The 18,023-nt window shown below is 41.1% G+C and overlaps 1 protein-coding gene across 2 annotated transcripts in view; it reads right to left on the reverse strand.

The window, feature by feature from the left end:
• The window catches only part of MXD1 (MAX dimerization protein 1), a 28,146-nt gene extending 10,508 nt beyond the window's left edge, over nucleotides 1–17,638 (reverse strand). Inside the window, exons 1-3 of one of the 2 annotated variants that reach the window (XM_040458636.1) lie at nucleotides 17,339–17,638; nucleotides 16,495–16,594; nucleotides 11,624–11,653 (exon numbers count right to left, since the gene is read on the reverse strand). In XM_040458636.1, coding sequence (XP_040314570.1) covers nucleotides 11,624–11,653; nucleotides 16,495–16,594; nucleotides 17,339–17,411 — 203 coding nt within the window. In that variant the 5' untranslated portion in view covers nucleotides 17,412–17,638. The remainder of the gene's footprint in view (nucleotides 1–11,623; nucleotides 11,654–16,494; nucleotides 16,595–17,338) is intronic. The other variant, XM_040458635.1, reaches the window with a different exon arrangement.
• Nucleotides 17,639–18,023: the final 385 nt, after the last annotated feature.

Raw genomic sequence — 18,023 nt, forward strand, 5'->3', positions numbered from 1 at the left:
GATCCCTACTTAGACCTTCTCTCATCCCATCTTCTTCAGCCAGTCCTCCTCCTGTTGCCAAGAGCTGCCTACCAGCCTCCCACCCCAGCACAAGAGGGCTGTGCCAGGTCCTGGCTCCCTCCTGCTCCCAGCTGCCTCTTCTGTTTACGTTGATCCAACTGCTTTGTACCTAGGTCACGAACTTTGACAAACTTCACGTGCTGACTCTTCAGAAATATCGCTTTAATTACTCTGAATGGACTAATATACCTTTGGTCTATGGTAGCATAAAGAGGCCAATCTTTGATCTGAGCTATAATCACTAAAGCTCAGAATCAAGTGTGCCCTATAACTAGGAATAACTAAGTTAGATCAAATTATAGCTTTTCTTCAGTAAGGTTTTGAAAAGGATCTCAATTTCCCTTTTTGTTTTTAGTTATTTTAGTATTCTGAATAGGTCAGTCACTACACAACCGAGTGTTAGTGTCATATGTAAGAGTAAGGGTTTAGGATCCCGGCTTTTTCACTCACTCCCTGTGTGACCTTCAGCAGATAACAACTTTCCTCAGCAGCAGATAGAGGATGGCCACACCTGAGAGGGCCAGTGTATTAATGGAGACAAGGTATGGAAGCCCCTGGCCAGGGTCTGACAGGAGTGCTCTCTAGCTGGTAGCAGTTATTCTTTCAATCCTAGCTTCCTCTGTAGACTGATAATTACCAGGAACAAACAGATACTTATAGCACTATAATTCCTTTTAAAATCTATAGTTAACTCAAAGTGTCTCACTAGGTAGATAGAGGCTATCTGGTAAAATCCAATTCTTCCTTAAAGAAAAGCTATCTTTTGTCATTAAAGAAATTTAATGGAAAATGTTAACCTATTTTCTATGGAAATACAGAGCTTGCTTATGCTAAAGGTACTATTTTTTACATTTAAAAAATCAGCAAGGACAGAGAAGGAAACCATCAACAAATCTTAAAGGCAACCTACAGAAAATGGAAGATATTTACAAATACCATATCTGATAAAGGCTTAGTATCCAAAATATATAAAGAACTGATACAACATGCCAAAAATAGATAATCCAATTAAAAGTGGGCAGAAGACATGGACATTTCTCCAAAGAAGACATACAGATGGCTGACAGACATATGAAAAGATGCTCAACATCACTCATCATCAGGCAAATGCAAATCAAAACCACAAGGAGAGGTCACCTCACACCTGTCAGAATAGCTAAAATAAACAGAAACAAGTGTTGACAAGGCTGTGGAGAAAAAGAAACCCTATTACACTGTTGGTGGAATGCAATCTGGTGCAGCCACTGTGGAAAACAGTATGGAGCTTCCTCAAAAAGTTAAAAATAGAACTGCCCTATGGTCCAGTAGTCGCACTACTGGATATTTACCCCCAAAATAAACACAAATTCAAAGGGATGGACACATCCCTATGTTTACAGCAGCATTATTTACAATAGCCAAATGATAGAAGCAGCCCAAGTGGCCATCAACAGATGAATGGATAAAGAAAATGTGGTGTGTGTATATATATACACACACATACACAGTATTATTCAGCCATAGAAAAGAATGAAATCTTGTCATTTTCGATGACACAGATGGGGCTAGAGAGTATTATGCTAAGTGAAATAAGTCAGAGAAAGACAAATACCATATGATCTCATTCACATGTGGAATTTGAAACAAAACAAACACGTGAAGAAGAAAAAAAACAAAAAGAAGAAGAAGAGACAAACCAAGAACCAGGCTCTGAACTCTAGAAACAAAGCTGTGGTTACCAGAGGAGAGGTGGATTGGGGGATGGGTGAAACAGGTGAAGGGGGTTAAAGAGGGCACTTATGATGAGCACTGAGTAAAGAATTGTTGAATCACTATATTACACACCTGAAACTAATATAACACTGTATGTTAACTATGCTGGAATAAAAATAAAAATAAGCAAGGATCTCATAAAGCTAATTCATGTGAAAGGAAAGACTCTTTCATGGCCACACATCATGTAGAGGCCTGGATAGAAGGGACCCAAAGGTTGGGAGGGAAGTGTCTGAAGTGTACCCACTCCTCTCCCAGCTACAGCAGCACCGCAACAGCCAAAGGAAAATACAGGGGCAAATACTGACCTTGGAAATGCAAGCACATCTCTGAATGTGCTATCTACATTCAAAGAACCTAAAATATCTCCCATACAATAGCAAGAAGAAAGGAAAGCATATTTAGGAATAAACTTAAAACAGCTTCAGGGGGCGCCTGGGTGGCGCAGTTGGTTAAGCGTCCGACTTCAGCCAGGTCACGATCTTGTGGTCCATGAGTTCGAGCCCCGCGTCGGGCTCTGGGCTGATGGCTCAGAGCCTGGAGCCTGTTTCCGATTCTGTGTCTCCCTCTCTCTCTGCCCTTCGCCCGTTCATGCTCTGTCTCTCTCTGTCCCAAAAATAAATAAACGTTGAAAAAAAAAAATTAAAAAAAAAAAAAAAAACAGCTTCAGAAGGAGGTCTAGGAAGGAAACCATGAAACTTTGCTGAGAGATCTAAGAAAATCTAAATGGAAAAAAGCACATTTCCAGATATGAAACCTAAAAGTAAAAATGTCAATGTTACCCAGTTTGTCCACAAATTTAACATAATTCCAAGAAAAAAAAGTCCCAACAGTGTTCTTAATGCTGGGAAATTAAACTTTATCTAGAAGAATAAATGTGTGAGGGATTACCAACTTTTTGAAAAAAAAGAATGAGGAGGAATGTGCTGTACCAGATCTTAAACTGTATTATAAAGCTTCAAGAATTAAAAAAAAAAAACAGTATACACTAAAACAGGAATAGATATACAAATCAAGTGCACAGAGTAAAAAATTCCCAGAAATAAACCTAAGAATAGGTATGAATTGAACCTATAACAGAGAGAACACTGCAGGTCCTTGGGAAAAGAATGGATTATTCAGAAAATAGGAGAGTGGGGAGATTAACATCAAAATCCATTCCAAATACATTAAAGATTTAAATACAAAATATATTTGGTCGGGGCGCCTGGGTGGCTCAGTCGGTTAAACGTCCGACTTCAGCTCAGGTCATGATCTCACAGTCCGTGAGTTCGAGCCCCGCATCGGGTTCTGTGCTGTCAGTTCAGAGCCTGGAGCCTGCTTCAGATTCTGTGTCTCCCTCTCCCTCTGCCGCACCCCCCACTCACGCTCTGCCTCTATCAAAAAATGAATAAACGTTAAAAAAATTTTTTTAAATAAATAAAATATATTTGGATACCACAATTTCTGTTGTCAGTTTTCCTTAACTCTGTTCGGCCATGACTTATGGGAAACTAAGTATCCAAGTGAAAGGAAGTCATTAACGAAGAGGCACTACCTCCTACTGGAGCTTTGGCACAGACAGAGGGCATCTGGGCTAGGTGGCGTGCCCTTAGCTCTGAATGCAGCTCTTTTTATTTCTGCCTCCAGACTTCAGCTTCCTCAATTCTATCCGGGTCTCTGTCCCTCTCAGGCCAGCAGATTTGTAAACTGGGGAATAAATGAGAAAAGACTAAGACTATAGGTGGACTGTGCTATCTGCAGACAGTGCTCCTAAATTTGCTGTTATCCCAAAAGTCCTTCCTGACTTGAATGTGATCACGATTGGGAACAGTATCAAATCAGGCACATGTCTGTGTTGTGAGGGAGGCACGGTTATCAGAGATTACTTTTTTTTTTAACTGAAGGTATAACTGAACACTCTCCTTTCACAGTAAAGCGCAGAAAACAAAGATGACTTAGGTCAGAGCAGAGTGTACGGTTAGGCAGCCAGTGAAAAGGGTAGATAAGTAAATAAGTTCATAGGTGGAAATCTAGAGACACGCACCTGGCTCTCTCATTCATTTACTCCACCAGCGTTTCCAAAGGATTACTATGCACTGCTACTTGGTGCTGGGATATGATGTCGAGTTAGACCAAGTCCTGGCCTTTGAAGCTTCTTAAAATTTAGTTGGGGATCAAACATGTAAACATATTATTGCAGAATTATTGATCTGAGCTACCTTCAGACCATGACAAATAGCAGCTCCCACTGAAAGTTCTAGAACAGGGTCCTCTTGGCCCTCTACCAAACCTATTCTTTGCCTTCACCCGTATCTTGTTTGACTTAACTTCTTCACAAAGGTTGTCAAGCTTTCATAGACTATCATCACCTGTCTTCCCCTTTCCAAATTGATCACCTTCATTTCTTCACTCATTCATACACTGCAGTCCTCCTATGTATCTGACTATTCTTTCATTATCAAATAATGGAAAAGACCAAGACTTTATCTCCTGTTAACCCACTGGAGCCTAGAAATAACAATGCATCTGCAGGTGCTGATCCAAGAGTAGAAACTGGTATCTTAGGCAATTCATGCCCCTTCTCTTTGAGAAAAACCCCACTTAAACACAATACACTGGACCTCACTGAGGACTACTTTTCATCAAAATTGGACTGGATTTTTTTTTTTTTTAAGGTTTATTTGAGAGAGAGAGCATGCAGGCATGCAAGCAGGAGAGGGGCAGAGAGCAAGGGAGACAGAATCTTAAGCAGGCTCTGCACCATCAGCATGGAGCCCGACGTGGGGCTCGAACTCATGAACTGTGAGATCATGACCTGCGCTGAAATCAAGAGTTGGATGCTTAACTGTGACTGAGCCACCCAAGCGCCCCTGGGCTTCAGATTCTTAACCGAAGAAGAAGAAAAAATACACCAAACGATAAACAATAGCCTATTTAACGCTGAAATTTCACCATCTTATTTTCTATCTTTGTGTAGGTACAGATCCAGCCAATTAAATAGCTTCATAAATCCTACAGGATAATTGGGGGTTGAATAAAAATTTCAGAGATGGTACATATAAGCTATATAGTGAGAAAAACAGGTTTAGTATAGAGTAAGAAGAAACAAATAATCTTAAGGGGTCAAAAATTAGACCCTAAAAGTGATTCTATGTCACAAGAGATACTAACTTTCTCCAGGTTTGGGGTTGAGAAAGAACCTCGCCAGGTTAAACAAAAAGTCCACGTGAAGACCACAGGTCATGCTTTAAGGTAAAAAAGTATTCGCCTTCTTTCCCTAAACTGATCCCTTTATAAATAATTGCCCAAAGCATCATTATTACCAACTTAACTGGAACCTTAGAAGGTTTTGAAGTTTTCTCATAATTGTGAAAGTAATCCTTGTTAAAAACACAAAGGTAGTTATATGTGCTATAGCTATATGGGAGCATGGCGGTTACACTTTAAAGCTATAAAATCATTTCTCTACTAAAAGTATGAAATACATAAGTATATTCATTAATATTTCCTTTCTGGAGCCCAATTTTAAAAACATCCAAGTACATATTATAGTCAGTACTTGCTATAGCTCTCTCACCCTTTGACTATTAATGACTATGACAAAAAGGTTAGCGAATACTCCCAGTACTCCAGTAGGCACTGAATAATCAGCATACGTCTCTTCTCCCAAGTTCTTCCAAGGGCAGATGCCATCTATTCAAGAGGTATAGTCCAAGAAAGAAAGATTCTAGTGGTACAAATCTGGGGGCTCCTCCACACCATCAACACAGACCAGATTTGTACACTGATAACTACATCCCTTCTTTGTAATAACTGGGCCATGCCCTTAGCCCCATGTGGCAACAAAGCAATGTGGATTTGTTACAACACCCTAGAGTGCAATCTGAACGTGGTCAAGAAAGTTCAGAAGCAGTAAGAATGGTGCAATGCCTACCACAACTTTGGAGCCGATGCAAAAGCTACGCCCCTACCCTCTTCTGATATAAGGAGCTTGGCCATTTGCAAAGCCAAAACCCAAAAGAAATAACTATAGGGATCTGCAATCAATTACAATATCCTGCCAGAAGAGACCTGATTGCAATGGTTTCTCATGCCAGACCAGATGCCACTGAAATACTGTTAGACCAAATGAAAATAATAGCTTAGATCAGGCTGCTGAGTCCTCCCCACAGAGCACACACAAAAATCTTTTGTCATGGGCTCAGAAGACTCTAGCAGAGGTAATCTCTCTAGACCAGCTGCCTAATTCCAGCAAGGCCTGCATACGTACCATTCCAGAAAAATGAGTGTCTATTATTAAAGAAGATACCAGAGCCTTCTTTGGGTGGGGGAAGGGGGGAGTCCATTCTAGCACCTGACTCCTGACCCACTGGCTGCAGCTTATATACATTCCCTCAGTTTCCATTTGCTGAAATGCTACTGAAAGGCATTCAGACTAGAGGAATTCCCAACTAAGAGAAGGAAATACAATTATCATCAACAAAGCCATATAATAACAACAAAAGATTCAAAGATTTCCTATATTCCAACAAGAATTAATTAGCAATTACATTGGGAATCCAGTAGTGATCTAAAAATATGTAGGGGCTTCAGGGTGGCTCAGTCTGTTAAGCATCTGACTCTGGATTTTGGCTCAGATGATGACCTCGTGGTTTGTGAGATCGAGCCCCATATTGGGTTCTTTGCTGAGAGTGTGGAGCCTGCTTGGGATTCTCTCCCCTCTCCCTCTCTGCCCCTCCCCCACTCACACACAGGCTCGCTCTCTCAAAATAAATAAATAAAAGTTAAAAAACATAAATGCAGTAATACCTTTTACAAGAAATATGCAGGGGGCGCCTGGGTGGCTCAGTCGGTTAAGTGTCCGACTTGGGCTCAGGTCACGATCTCACAGTTTGTGGGTTCGAGCCCCATGTTGAGCTCTGTGCAGATAAGCTCAGAGCCTGAGCCTGCTTCAGATTCTGTGTCTCCCTCACTCTCTCTGCCCCTCCCCTGCTCATGCTCTCTTCCTCAAAAATAAACATTAAAAAAATTAAAGAAAAAAAAAGAAATATGCAAGATCTATGGGGAAACACCATAAAACATTAGAGACAGAAAACGGATCTAAATGAAGACACACATCACATCCTGGATGGAAAGAGCTAATATGTGGATGTGAACTTTTAAAGTTAATTTATATTGAAATTATTAAATTTTTTATTTATTTTGAAAATCCCCAAAGAATTTGAGGGATGGGGAGATGGATGGACTATAAAATTCATCAGGGAAAAAAAAAAAAAAAACAAAACAAACTAGTGAAAATAGCTAAGATCATGGTAAAATTAAAAAAGGAGGAGGGAAGAGTAGGGATTTGCTTTACCAGATCTTGAAGTGCATGGCAAAACCTCAGTGACTAAAACAATGGACACTGGCACAGGAAGAGCAGATGGCCAGTGGAACAGAAGTAGTCGTCTAGAAACAGACTCAGCAGTAAACAAGAATTTAATATACAACAGAGGCAGCAACTTCAAACAGTGAGAGAAAACAGTGAGAAAATATTCTGTTAAGGGAAATGATAAATTAGAAAATTATGTGATATGCAAAGGGGCAATCTCTTTCATATAGATCCTTTATATTATATAATCTCTTCATAAGAAGGAAAAAGAAACGTCAGAGTAGAAAATTGGGCAAATGTTATTTAACAGGTGATACACACACACACACGAAAATTATTTGACTATGCTAATAATGTAAGAAATGCAAACTAAAACAAGTTGTCTGTTTTTGTTTTTTATTTACCAAATTCATAAGGGTCTTAGAGTATCACCTTGTGAAAGTATACAGAAGATACAGCCTATAACTTGCCTGGTGGACAATCCAGCTGTCAACACTAAAAATTAGAACAATGTATATTATTGTTAATTTCACAACTATAAACTTACCCTAAGGAAATAATTATGATATTGGACAGAGATTTATCTACAAGGTGGTTTAAGGAAGTGCTTTTCATATTAGCAAAATACTGGGAAGAACATAAACAGGGGATTGGTTATACGAGTTATGGCACATCCGTCTGAGGTAAATACTGGCCTTTGCTAAAAGTAATGTTAGAAAAGGAGACTTAAGGACACTGGAAAATATTCATAATGTAGCTTGAAAAGAAGATACAAAATATTTACTATATGATCCCATGTTGATGAAAAAAAGTATACACAAAAGTCTAGATGGATATGGAACTTAGCAGGAGTGTCAGCAGCCGTCAACTGTCCCAAGATCTATTACAGGTGATTTTTATATCTTCCAAAACAACTGTTGAGATACACTTCAAAGTTCACTGGTTTCCTCTGGCTGATAGAATTATGGATGATATAAACTGTTTTTAGAAAGACTTCCTATATTTCTCAAAATTTTCTAGAAGATTAGTTTTACAAAGAAAAACACCACACACTCACTTAAGGGTGTTTCCTTAGGAGGCTAGAGCCACAAAATTCGTTACAGTTAAGAGAAACACAGGCTAAGGGACAGGCATTCATATCTATAGTGATATTACTGAACCCTCCGCCCCAGGGGTTTCGTCTTCATCCGGTTCTGTGTTCCCAGCACCTAGTACACAGCTTCTTCTAACATCTTCTAATCTAGTGAATGGAAAATACCCCCACCTCCACCATTCTAGAAGGCTTTTATCTTCTCACCAATGCAAAGGTTATCAATATCGTGGTGCTGAGTCTAATATTCTCATAGTAGAGTCCAAAGGAACACCAAATATAATTATTCAGAATCTCTGAAGTGTCACAGAAAAGGTTTCTGTTTAAAAATCTAACCCAAGTATAATCAACTCTGCAATATCAAAGAGAAAAATAATTCCCATCATTAGAAGTTCTTTTCCTAAGGTTTTGAGAGACAGGTCAATTTTTTTATGTGATGTTTTAAGGTAAAGAATGGCTAAAGTGTATACGCATGAAGCTAGGTAGGATTCTTTTACAGGAATCAACCACTAAAACCAGGGAGACTACAAGAGCAACTATTCAACGGACTTCAAAACCGGAAGATTCTTAAGCATCTACACTAATAAGGGAGAAGAGCCTGATAACTTTGTTCTTCACTTGGACTGCAGCAACCAATGCTTGGTTAAAGAAATTTGAGTCTTTACTTCCTTCTTTTCTGTTCATGTGCTCTAGACTAGAGAAGGAATTGTCAAGACTTTAAAAGACCAAATTCCAGAACAGAAAGGACAATATGGAAACCAGATATCTAACCCTTCAACAAGCAAAAGTTGACTGGTCATACAGAAGCAGTCTGAATTAAAAGCAGCTTGCCCAGTGGTGACTTCCACTCCAGTTTTCTAGATTCTTTGCCTCCAGAGCCTCTTGTGCATACCTCCATCTTAGCACATAGTATACTCACTGAAACGGTCTCTGTGTCTTTCTCGTTAGACAAACTACATTTCTCTAGGATGGGGACCATGCTGATTTAATACCCCAGCGTGAACTCATTTAGTACCTAGTATGGAGCACAAGTTCTTGAGACACTGTAGGCAAAAAAGAAATATCCCTGAACTGCTAATATAAAAGGTCCAAATGACCTTTATTTATGACTGACATTGTGTGACATTCTTGCAGAGGTAAAAGGCATAGAGTTGTAGTAAGTGTAAGAGCCCTGATCTGAAGGGTTAAAATCTTAGTAATAATAAAAATAAGTGCCTAATGGAAATATAAAAAAATAAATGCCTAAGAGGTCAGGAATGGGGGAGGAGAACTGGAAGACTTTTCAGCACAAAGAGTCCCAGTGTCCCCAGTTCACCCAAAGGCATAAAGTTGAGAGAAAATCTAAAGAGGAGAAAGAGAAGCCACATTTGACTACTTTTCCACCTTAAAAGATACTTTTGAGTCCCCAATTCAGGATATGTAAATCCCTAAAGCATAAAGGAAGCTCTGACTTACAACAGTCAGTCATAATCACAGAGAAATTAAAAGGGAAGAAGAGGGCTGGGGAGAGGCAAATGTGCGGTGAGGCACATGCAACCCCTCAACCCCGCGCATGTGCACACACAAAATTCCTCAGTGGAAGAATGCTAAATGTTCACTCTGGTCCAAGATTCTCTTTCCTAGTAAGTCTGGTCTGTCCTTTCACTGACGAAACAGGTCATTCAGATCCTGACTTTCAGAGTCAGACCCCCTCTTCATAGAAGGTTTGCATGAAATAACCATATGTATTTACAGAGCCATTATTACACATCATCATCTTGTTCATGCAGAGCATTGAGAAAGCCACTCAGTCTGAACGGGTAGCCTGTATTTCAAATTGATGGGCGCTCAGAGACCAGAATGAGGCTTGCTCAATGGTTCTCAGCCCTGGCAGCATATGAAAATCACCTGGGGAGCTTTTAAAAATACTAGAGCAGAGTCTCAACACAAACCAATTAAATCAGAATTGCTAGGGGTGAGGTCTGGGCATTGGTTTCTCTCTTTCTTTTAAAAGCTCTACAAAGAATTACCATTAATTCCTCCACCCCCAGCATGGTAAAAGCAAGTGGTTACTTTTTTTTTATAAAGTCTTTATTAGAGATAAAAGATTTGCTTTAAAATACTCCATGGAGAGGGGTGGTTTTGATTATATAAGATTTACAAAATGTTGGTAATTGTTCAAGTTGAGTGATGGACACATAGGACTTGATTACATTATTCATTCTCATGTGTCTGAAAATTTCTCTATTTTATAAAATCAGCAGAAATAAAATTTTTCTCCCCAAATAGATAAATGCATATATAATGTATTTAACATAATATTTTTAAGTTATTTTTTAATTAAAAAAAATTTTAAATATTATTGACAGAGACAGAGCGTGCCAGGGGAGGGGCAGAGAAAGAGGGAGACACAGAATCCAAAGCAGGCTCCAGGCTCTGAGCTGTTAGCACAGAGCCTGATGTGGGGCTTGAACCCATGGACTGTGTGATCATGACCTGAGCTGACGTCGGACATTTAAATGACTGAGCCACCCAGGCGTCCCTAAGTTATTTATTTATTTATTTGAGAGAAAGAGAGAATGAGAATGAATCTGAAGCAGGCTCTGCATGGACAGCAAAGAGCATGCTGTGGGGCTTGAACTCACGAATTGCGAGATCATGATCTGAAACAAAGGCAGACGCTTAACCAACTGAGCCACCCAGGCGCCCCAAAAATATTTTTAGAAAAACATTAAAATAAAAACTTTGCAAACGACTCTAATGTACGACCAGAGTCAAGAACCAGTAGGCTACATCATTGAAGGTGGGGCAAAGCTGATTTAGAAAATAAAGATTTAAACAAATAGCAAAGAGGCAATCCAGGTGAGAGAGATCAACTCAGGCTCAGCCAGATGGATCCCAGTGAGGGTGGCAGGCCTCCTCTAGTGAATCACCATTTTGTGCTATGCATAGATTTGCCTGAATTTTGGAATCTTTATTCACAACTGTAAATACACACACACATATGTATGTGTATTTATATATATCTGGGTGTGTACATGATTAAAGACAGAACTACCAATTATATTCAGTAGCATGTAATTTTTTTAAAAACACTATTTGTGAAACACTGCTCATGACCTAAAATGCTTTGGCCTGTGAAACAGTCACCAGGAAAGGCACTCCTCAGGAGAAGCAGGTTGCAGGAGTGAGGGGTGGGGTGTGGTCTATTGGAACTTGCAAGCCCTTCATCTGCCTAAGTGATTTATGGGCAGTGCTGCTTAGACGGCCTCAGTAAACTCTCGTATCAGGTGCTATTTGTGGGAAAAGACAAGAAAAGCAACCAAGTCTCAACGAACAGAGTATACATCAAAATGGCCCCTATCCCACCCGCAAAATCCCCAACTCACCTATTCTTCTCCATTTCATTGTGAGTTGATCTGAAAGAGGGAACAAGAAGAAAAGAGTAAGATTCTTCCTGTCTTAAAGGACTACTTCAACACCAGAACAATTCTTTAATTTCTTTCTCTCCAAAGTTGGTAGTAGAGAAAACTGACAAAGGGAGAAAAACTCGGTGGGCTCTGCTAAAGAAATTAGTCCCTCTGAGGGGTTAAATGTAAATATCTAAAATAGAGTTCAAGGAGAAGGGACAAACTTAAGAGGTGTGCAATCCCTGGTGGAAATAACAGGGGTCTCTACGTACAAAGAGGAAAGCAGTTGCCCAATGGGATACGAATTCGGGTTATAGAACACCGAAGCTTTCAGGCTGCAGTTACAACATTGGAGGTGGAGCCCCCTCCTAGTCCTGCAGTTTTTCCTAGGTGGGGTATATACGCCAAAACTTCATGCTAAGTTGTTTGACAAGAGGACACAATTTTAAATGGATAAAAACAGTACCTCTTCCCTCAACCTTTCTACTCCCTGACGTAATTATTTGATCACGTACAACCCAACAAACGCTACTGATGACTAGCTACCAAATGATTTCAGGAAGGGGCTTCTAAAACTCAGCTCAACATAAAGATGGCATAGACTGGTTAAAGCAACAGTTAGGGTGAAATCTGAAGTCCAGTTTTGTCACTGACCAGTACTGTAGAAGAAATAACATTCTTTACTATCTTGTCCTTGGTTAACCCTTCTGTAAAATGGGAGTAAAAATTACTGTCAATTATCTACTGAACATGCATGGATCAATGAGGTAGCAACTGTAAAAGTGATTAGAGAGCTTTGGACGAAAGCTGTGGTGAATGTGAAATACCATTATTAATGTGTTTATAGCTGACCTGGAATATAAGGTCTGGTCTAAGAATGTATGGACAGGTTTACACAGAAATCCCGAGAAGCCAGTCAACATGGCCTCTTCAGTGTTATCCTTACACAACTCCTCCCTAACTAATCATAAGCTTGAGGAACCTCCCAGCACTATAAAGGAGCTGAATCTTGACCTTTCTTAATGGAAACTCTCTGGAATCTAACCAGTTCAGGAGATAACATGAATTCTATGTGGCCACAATCAGAACCCTACTGGGCCTACAGAGAACTTCTCACAGTAATCACGGAGAAACAGGACCTCCACGAATACTCAGCCACTCATTTGTATCAGGTGGGCAACCACCACCAAGTTCATTCACACCAGAGAAGGGGAGCAGGGTGTACATGTGGGTTTGCAGCCTTGGGAAGAGAAATTTTCAATCCAGCACTAAAACTTCTCTTCCACAAGGATCTGGGACACCAATTTTTATTCACGAAGAAAACCAAGAAAATAACGACATTTTAAGTTTTAGAATATTTGTTTTCTAGATAAAGGACCTCACAATTAGTTGCCTTAAAAGATTTACACTGATTCACCTGGTTTTCCCTCTGCCTTCTTCAGTTACATTTTTCTGAAGGTTTACTTCCTGCAACGGCCAGCAGGATATCATAGTTAACAAGAGTCAGGCCTGCACCGCAAACCTTTGGCTTTAAAGCACGTGGCATTTTAGTTTTAACAGGGAATAGCAAGTTCAAAGTCTGACAGATTTTTTAAAGTATATAACAGCAGCTGGTCAGGATTTCCCTGTTTAACTATAGACAAGGACCATCCCAGGACAGTGGTAGAGAAGGGTGAATATTTGAAAATAGAATCTCTGATTACAGAAAATAGCACACAGGGCACTCTTACCAAAAATTTCTGGATTCTTTGAAGATACAAATAAGAAAAATTCTGAATCCCCCAAGAGAAACTTTTTAACAAATTCCATAGGAAGTACAACTCCTTCCAAACTTTGAACAGTTTTTGAAACTACAGATCTTATTCGATTACTTAAGAGTATTGAACGCATCATGGTTTTTACAAGGGGACTTCTATTTAATGGCTACAGCAACACTGAAGTGCATTTGGGTGACTGGAACGGAGTGTCTTTAATAAAAGTAAGCCTTTCAAAAATCCTCAGTCCAGAGATTGCTTGCCAACTGTTAATGGGTAAACATTTTTAATTAAAGCATTATAAGAACACATAGATACCTTGTGTCAAGATTATTTTTCATGTGATTATTGAAGGTGTTTGGTAACTCTGAAATCACTGGTAAAGGTCAAATGTCACCATTAAAAATATATTCTAACAAAAAGATAACTAAGCCAGACTACAGAGTGTATGAGAATAGGAAAAAGTCCTTGGGTTCAAAGACTCCACATCAGCTCAGCTATATGGCCATGGTTGCGTAAAAGAACTAGGTGGCAGGTGTGAACTTCCTCTTTCACATGAATGCCAAAGCCTGCTTGACCAATTTAACAAAATATACCTTTAAAAACTCTGGATTTCAATTCTAAATAATTAGTAACTCATTTCAAAAATCAGTAGGAAAGAAAAAAAAAAAAAAAAAGAAAAAGATGCCACCTCCCTATATTCCAGTAGTTCTCTGGATGATTCTGAAACAATCAATATTCAAAATTTCAAAATTTCATTTGGTTTTGTTTATTTTATTAAAGTTTTTTTTTTAATCTTTATTTTTGAGAGAGAGAGAGAGTAAGTGGGGGAGGAACAGAGAGAGGGAGACACAGAATCCAAAGCAGGCTTCAGGCTCTGAGCTGTCGGCACAGAGCCCAATGCGAGGCTTGAACTCACAAACTGTGAGATCATGACCTGAGCTGAAGTCGGACGCTTAACCAACTGAGCCACCCAGGCGCCCCATTTGGTTTTGTTTTTTAAACAAGCAACTAGAGAAACTGGATTAAGATATGCATTTTCAGTTCCCAAGAAGCTGGATATGTGGCTAAATCTTTCTTTTTTTTTAATTGTCCTAGAAAAAAGTAGCCCCCTGACTCTACAAGCAACGAGCATAGCATTTCGACCTGAATTAACAAGAATACACTGTTATCCAGTGGTTATGTAAACCAGAAGTAATCTCTCCATAGCCCTCACCTCAGTTCAAAATCCTGACCATACATGGCCTTGGATAGAAGTCGAATTCAAATCAAGGGGTCAAACTGCATTCTCTGGGGAGATGTCTCACTGCTCAGGAAGGGTCATTCTAAACAGGGCATGAAGGAAGTGATCACATTTAAAACAACCTGCTCTTGCTTCACATCTGCTTGGTGCCATCTCCAGGTTTAATCATGGTTTCTCAGAGATCCCTGCACCACTGAGGGTATTACACTAATTCATGATTAGTCAAGAATATGGGAAACATGTGATAACCATGGAAAGCAAACCAAGCTCATTAAAAGAAAAGTTTTTCCAAAACAGAAGTTACAGCTATTTCTTCAATAATAACGCTGGATATTAAAGAGAACGAATCTGTTTCTTGGCTTGCAATTCTTAACTATCATTATTTGTCTTTCTTAATCACCTTTTGGGACCGGCCTCCTTCTCTTTCAACAACATCATATTCCTCTCCCCACCACTGAACCTCCTCCAACTTTCCTGTGAAACTTAGGGAAAAAGAAAGTGCTAAGGATTAAACCTTGACTATTAGTGTGGACAATTCCTCCCAAATTACCGGTGGATAAGCATAAAAGCAACAAATGGACTACATTTTTGAAGAAAAACAAACCAAAAGCCTTCAAAGTTCTTCCAAAAGTTTAAAAATAATGTAACAAAATGCAAGACAGCTGAATTGTTTTATACCGCTGCACAATACAAATCAGTATTAACATTCTTCTTAAAAGCCCTTGGGACCCACACGCAGATCTACTGGGCACCACCTTCAGGTAATGTGAAAGATGGGAGGGAAAGGAAAAACCACAGGGGTAGTTAATTACCAGGTTCATCCTTCACGTGCCTTCCTATTCAAGAGCTCAGCACATGTGTGCTGCTCGCATCCTGTGTTTTTACCAACAATGGGGTGAATCAAGGACAGAAGCAACAGCAAGAACAAGTTTTAGGCTTAAGTGGTCTGTATTAGGCCACAGAGGCTAATCAAATACAGTTACTTGCAGGGAGTTATTCATGACAACGGGAGAGGAATAAGGATTCTAAATCAGTGATGAAGATGTGAATGACTTAATTTACTGGAATGAAAAGTGTAATTAAACAGATCTAGAAGATTTCCTAGCTAACATATTTTAAGGGGAAAGAGAGGAAAAAAGGGGGCAGTATCATTAATAAGAAAAACTATATTCAGGGCTTTAATGTGACTTCACTGGACATTAACCACATACTCCCCAGAGAGATTCACAGATTTTTAAGAACTATAAGGCTAACCTAAAAGGACTGTGGCATATTAATATTTTAATATTATTCGTTCTTCCATCACCAAAAAGGCAGGCTTCAACGTCAACCATTCCTCTTTGCCATTATAAATAGATGTTGACAGATTATCAGACAAATAACTGCATTTAATTTACATGTTGAATATGAAATCCTACCACCTATGATAAATCAGATACTTTAACATGTTTATAAAATCTTCACTATGAAAAGTAAAAGAAATGGATAATATCCAGCATTTTCAATTAGAAAACTTGCCCTGAATCTGCAACTTCTGAAGGCAAAATATGGTTACCGTTAACTAATCCCACTGGAAGTTTCCAAAAATTTTTGTTCCAAAAGGGAAGAAAAGCAAAATTAATTTTAAAAGTTCCTAAAGAAATGTAAAACATTTCCATTGCTCTTTTCAGTCCGCGCAACCCAAACAGAAGGGCTGCTTCCTCCAATGGCTTAAGACCATGTGTGCCTTACTGAATCATGATTGCTACTTAATGTATTTACAGAGTTATAATCACAACAGGCAACTTCCATTCTGCAGTTTGTGTCATCTGCAGTATAATCTAAAAGAGAAAAAGAAATATTTACCAAATTACCTGCTACTGCTGTTATTCTTCTTGGATTTGTTCCTCCGTTTTAAGGCATCTCTGTCCTTGTTATTGTATGGTAACATGGAGGCATAACCATGTTCAGCTTCTAGAAAACCGAAGGATCCAGTTAATGAATGAGCCTAGAACATTCAATACTCTCTCCCCTCCACAGCATTTCCTTTTTAAATTTTATTTTTCAATACAAGAATATCGTGGAAAGAAATAAACGAAGCAAAGTGGAATTCTTAGAACAATGATTGTTTTTAAAAATTGTGTGAATACCCTCAGTTCGGAGCAGGTGTAAGGAGCATTCCAGCTGCTCATTGTTGAGAAAGACACGGCAAGTCGCTAAGCTCGTGGTGCCTGGGTTTCCCACTGGCAAAGTCCAGCAGGTTGGTGTGCTTTAAGTGGGACCAGCCTCAGGCGAAGGTGCAGGGCAAACACCCGGAGCCCAGAGGGCGGGGAAGGGGGCGCGTAAGGCAGGCGCTGCTCCTCCGGCTGGGGGACGGGACGCCAGGCCCACTCGGGGGCCGGTCGGGACGAGCCCCGGTGAGGTAAACCAACGGCCTGGCCGAGGGGACCCCGGGCACCCCATTCGCTTCGGGGTGGGGACGGAGCTCGGGACCCCGGGGGGCAGCGGCCCCTTTTCCACCTCCATTCATCGCCTTTGGGGCAGCAGTGGCCTCCCTTCGGACCGCGCGTGGGGAGAGCTGGAGGGGTTGGGAGCGCTCGCGGTCGCGCTCTCCGCGCTTCCAACCACCCCCAGAGCGGCTGGGAGCCCCTACCCGCGGCGGGGCCCCTCAAAGCCCCCGGCCCCGGCTCGGGACGGACCCCTCCCATCCCCGTGCACCTCTCTCCCGCCGCTCCAGGTAGTCGGCCGCCTCTAGCAGCATCTGGATGTTCATCCGAACCGCCGCCGCCATTCTGCACCGGGGGCCGGAGCCGCGGGACCAACCCCCACTGCCCACGGGCTCGCCGCCGCCGCCGGACACCCGCACCCTGCTGTGGACCCCGCAGAGCAGGGTTGAGAAAGCCTCTTTGGCGACCGCGCTCGCCGGAAGGGGGAGGGGGGCCGGTGAGCTGGGCACCGCCAACACCGTGACAGAACCCGAAGAAGAGCAGCAGCCGCCACCGCCGCGGAGTGTTTATCTCCGACTCACCATCCCCCCGCCCCCAGCCCCTTCTCTTGACAGGCCCGCTTCGGCTGCGTTCCTCATTGGGCACCCTAGAGAATGCCCCGCCCCTGGCCTTGTCCGATTGGGGAAAAACATTACGGCCCCGCCCCCTAGAGTCCGCTCCTCTCTCTGGTTGGCTGCGCTTGACAAGGCCCGGGCTCCACCCCCTCTTTCCAATTGGTGACAGGATTCGCAACTCCGCCTCGTGCTCCTTCCCTGTTTTCCATTGGTTCTATACCGACAACCCCCTTTTGCTTTGTTAGTATTGGCTCAGAGCTACAGAAAGCAAGCCACTTTGCTTGTTTCCCATTGGTGGAGCCGGCTGAACACCACCCCCCCACCCAGCTACGGTGACGTCAC

The sequence above is a fragment of the Herpailurus yagouaroundi genome, unplaced genomic scaffold, assembly GCF_014898765.1.
Source record: "Herpailurus yagouaroundi ecotype Mexico unplaced genomic scaffold, PumYag 221, whole genome shotgun sequence".
Classification (NCBI taxonomy): Eukaryota; Metazoa; Chordata; class Mammalia; order Carnivora; family Felidae; genus Herpailurus; species Herpailurus yagouaroundi.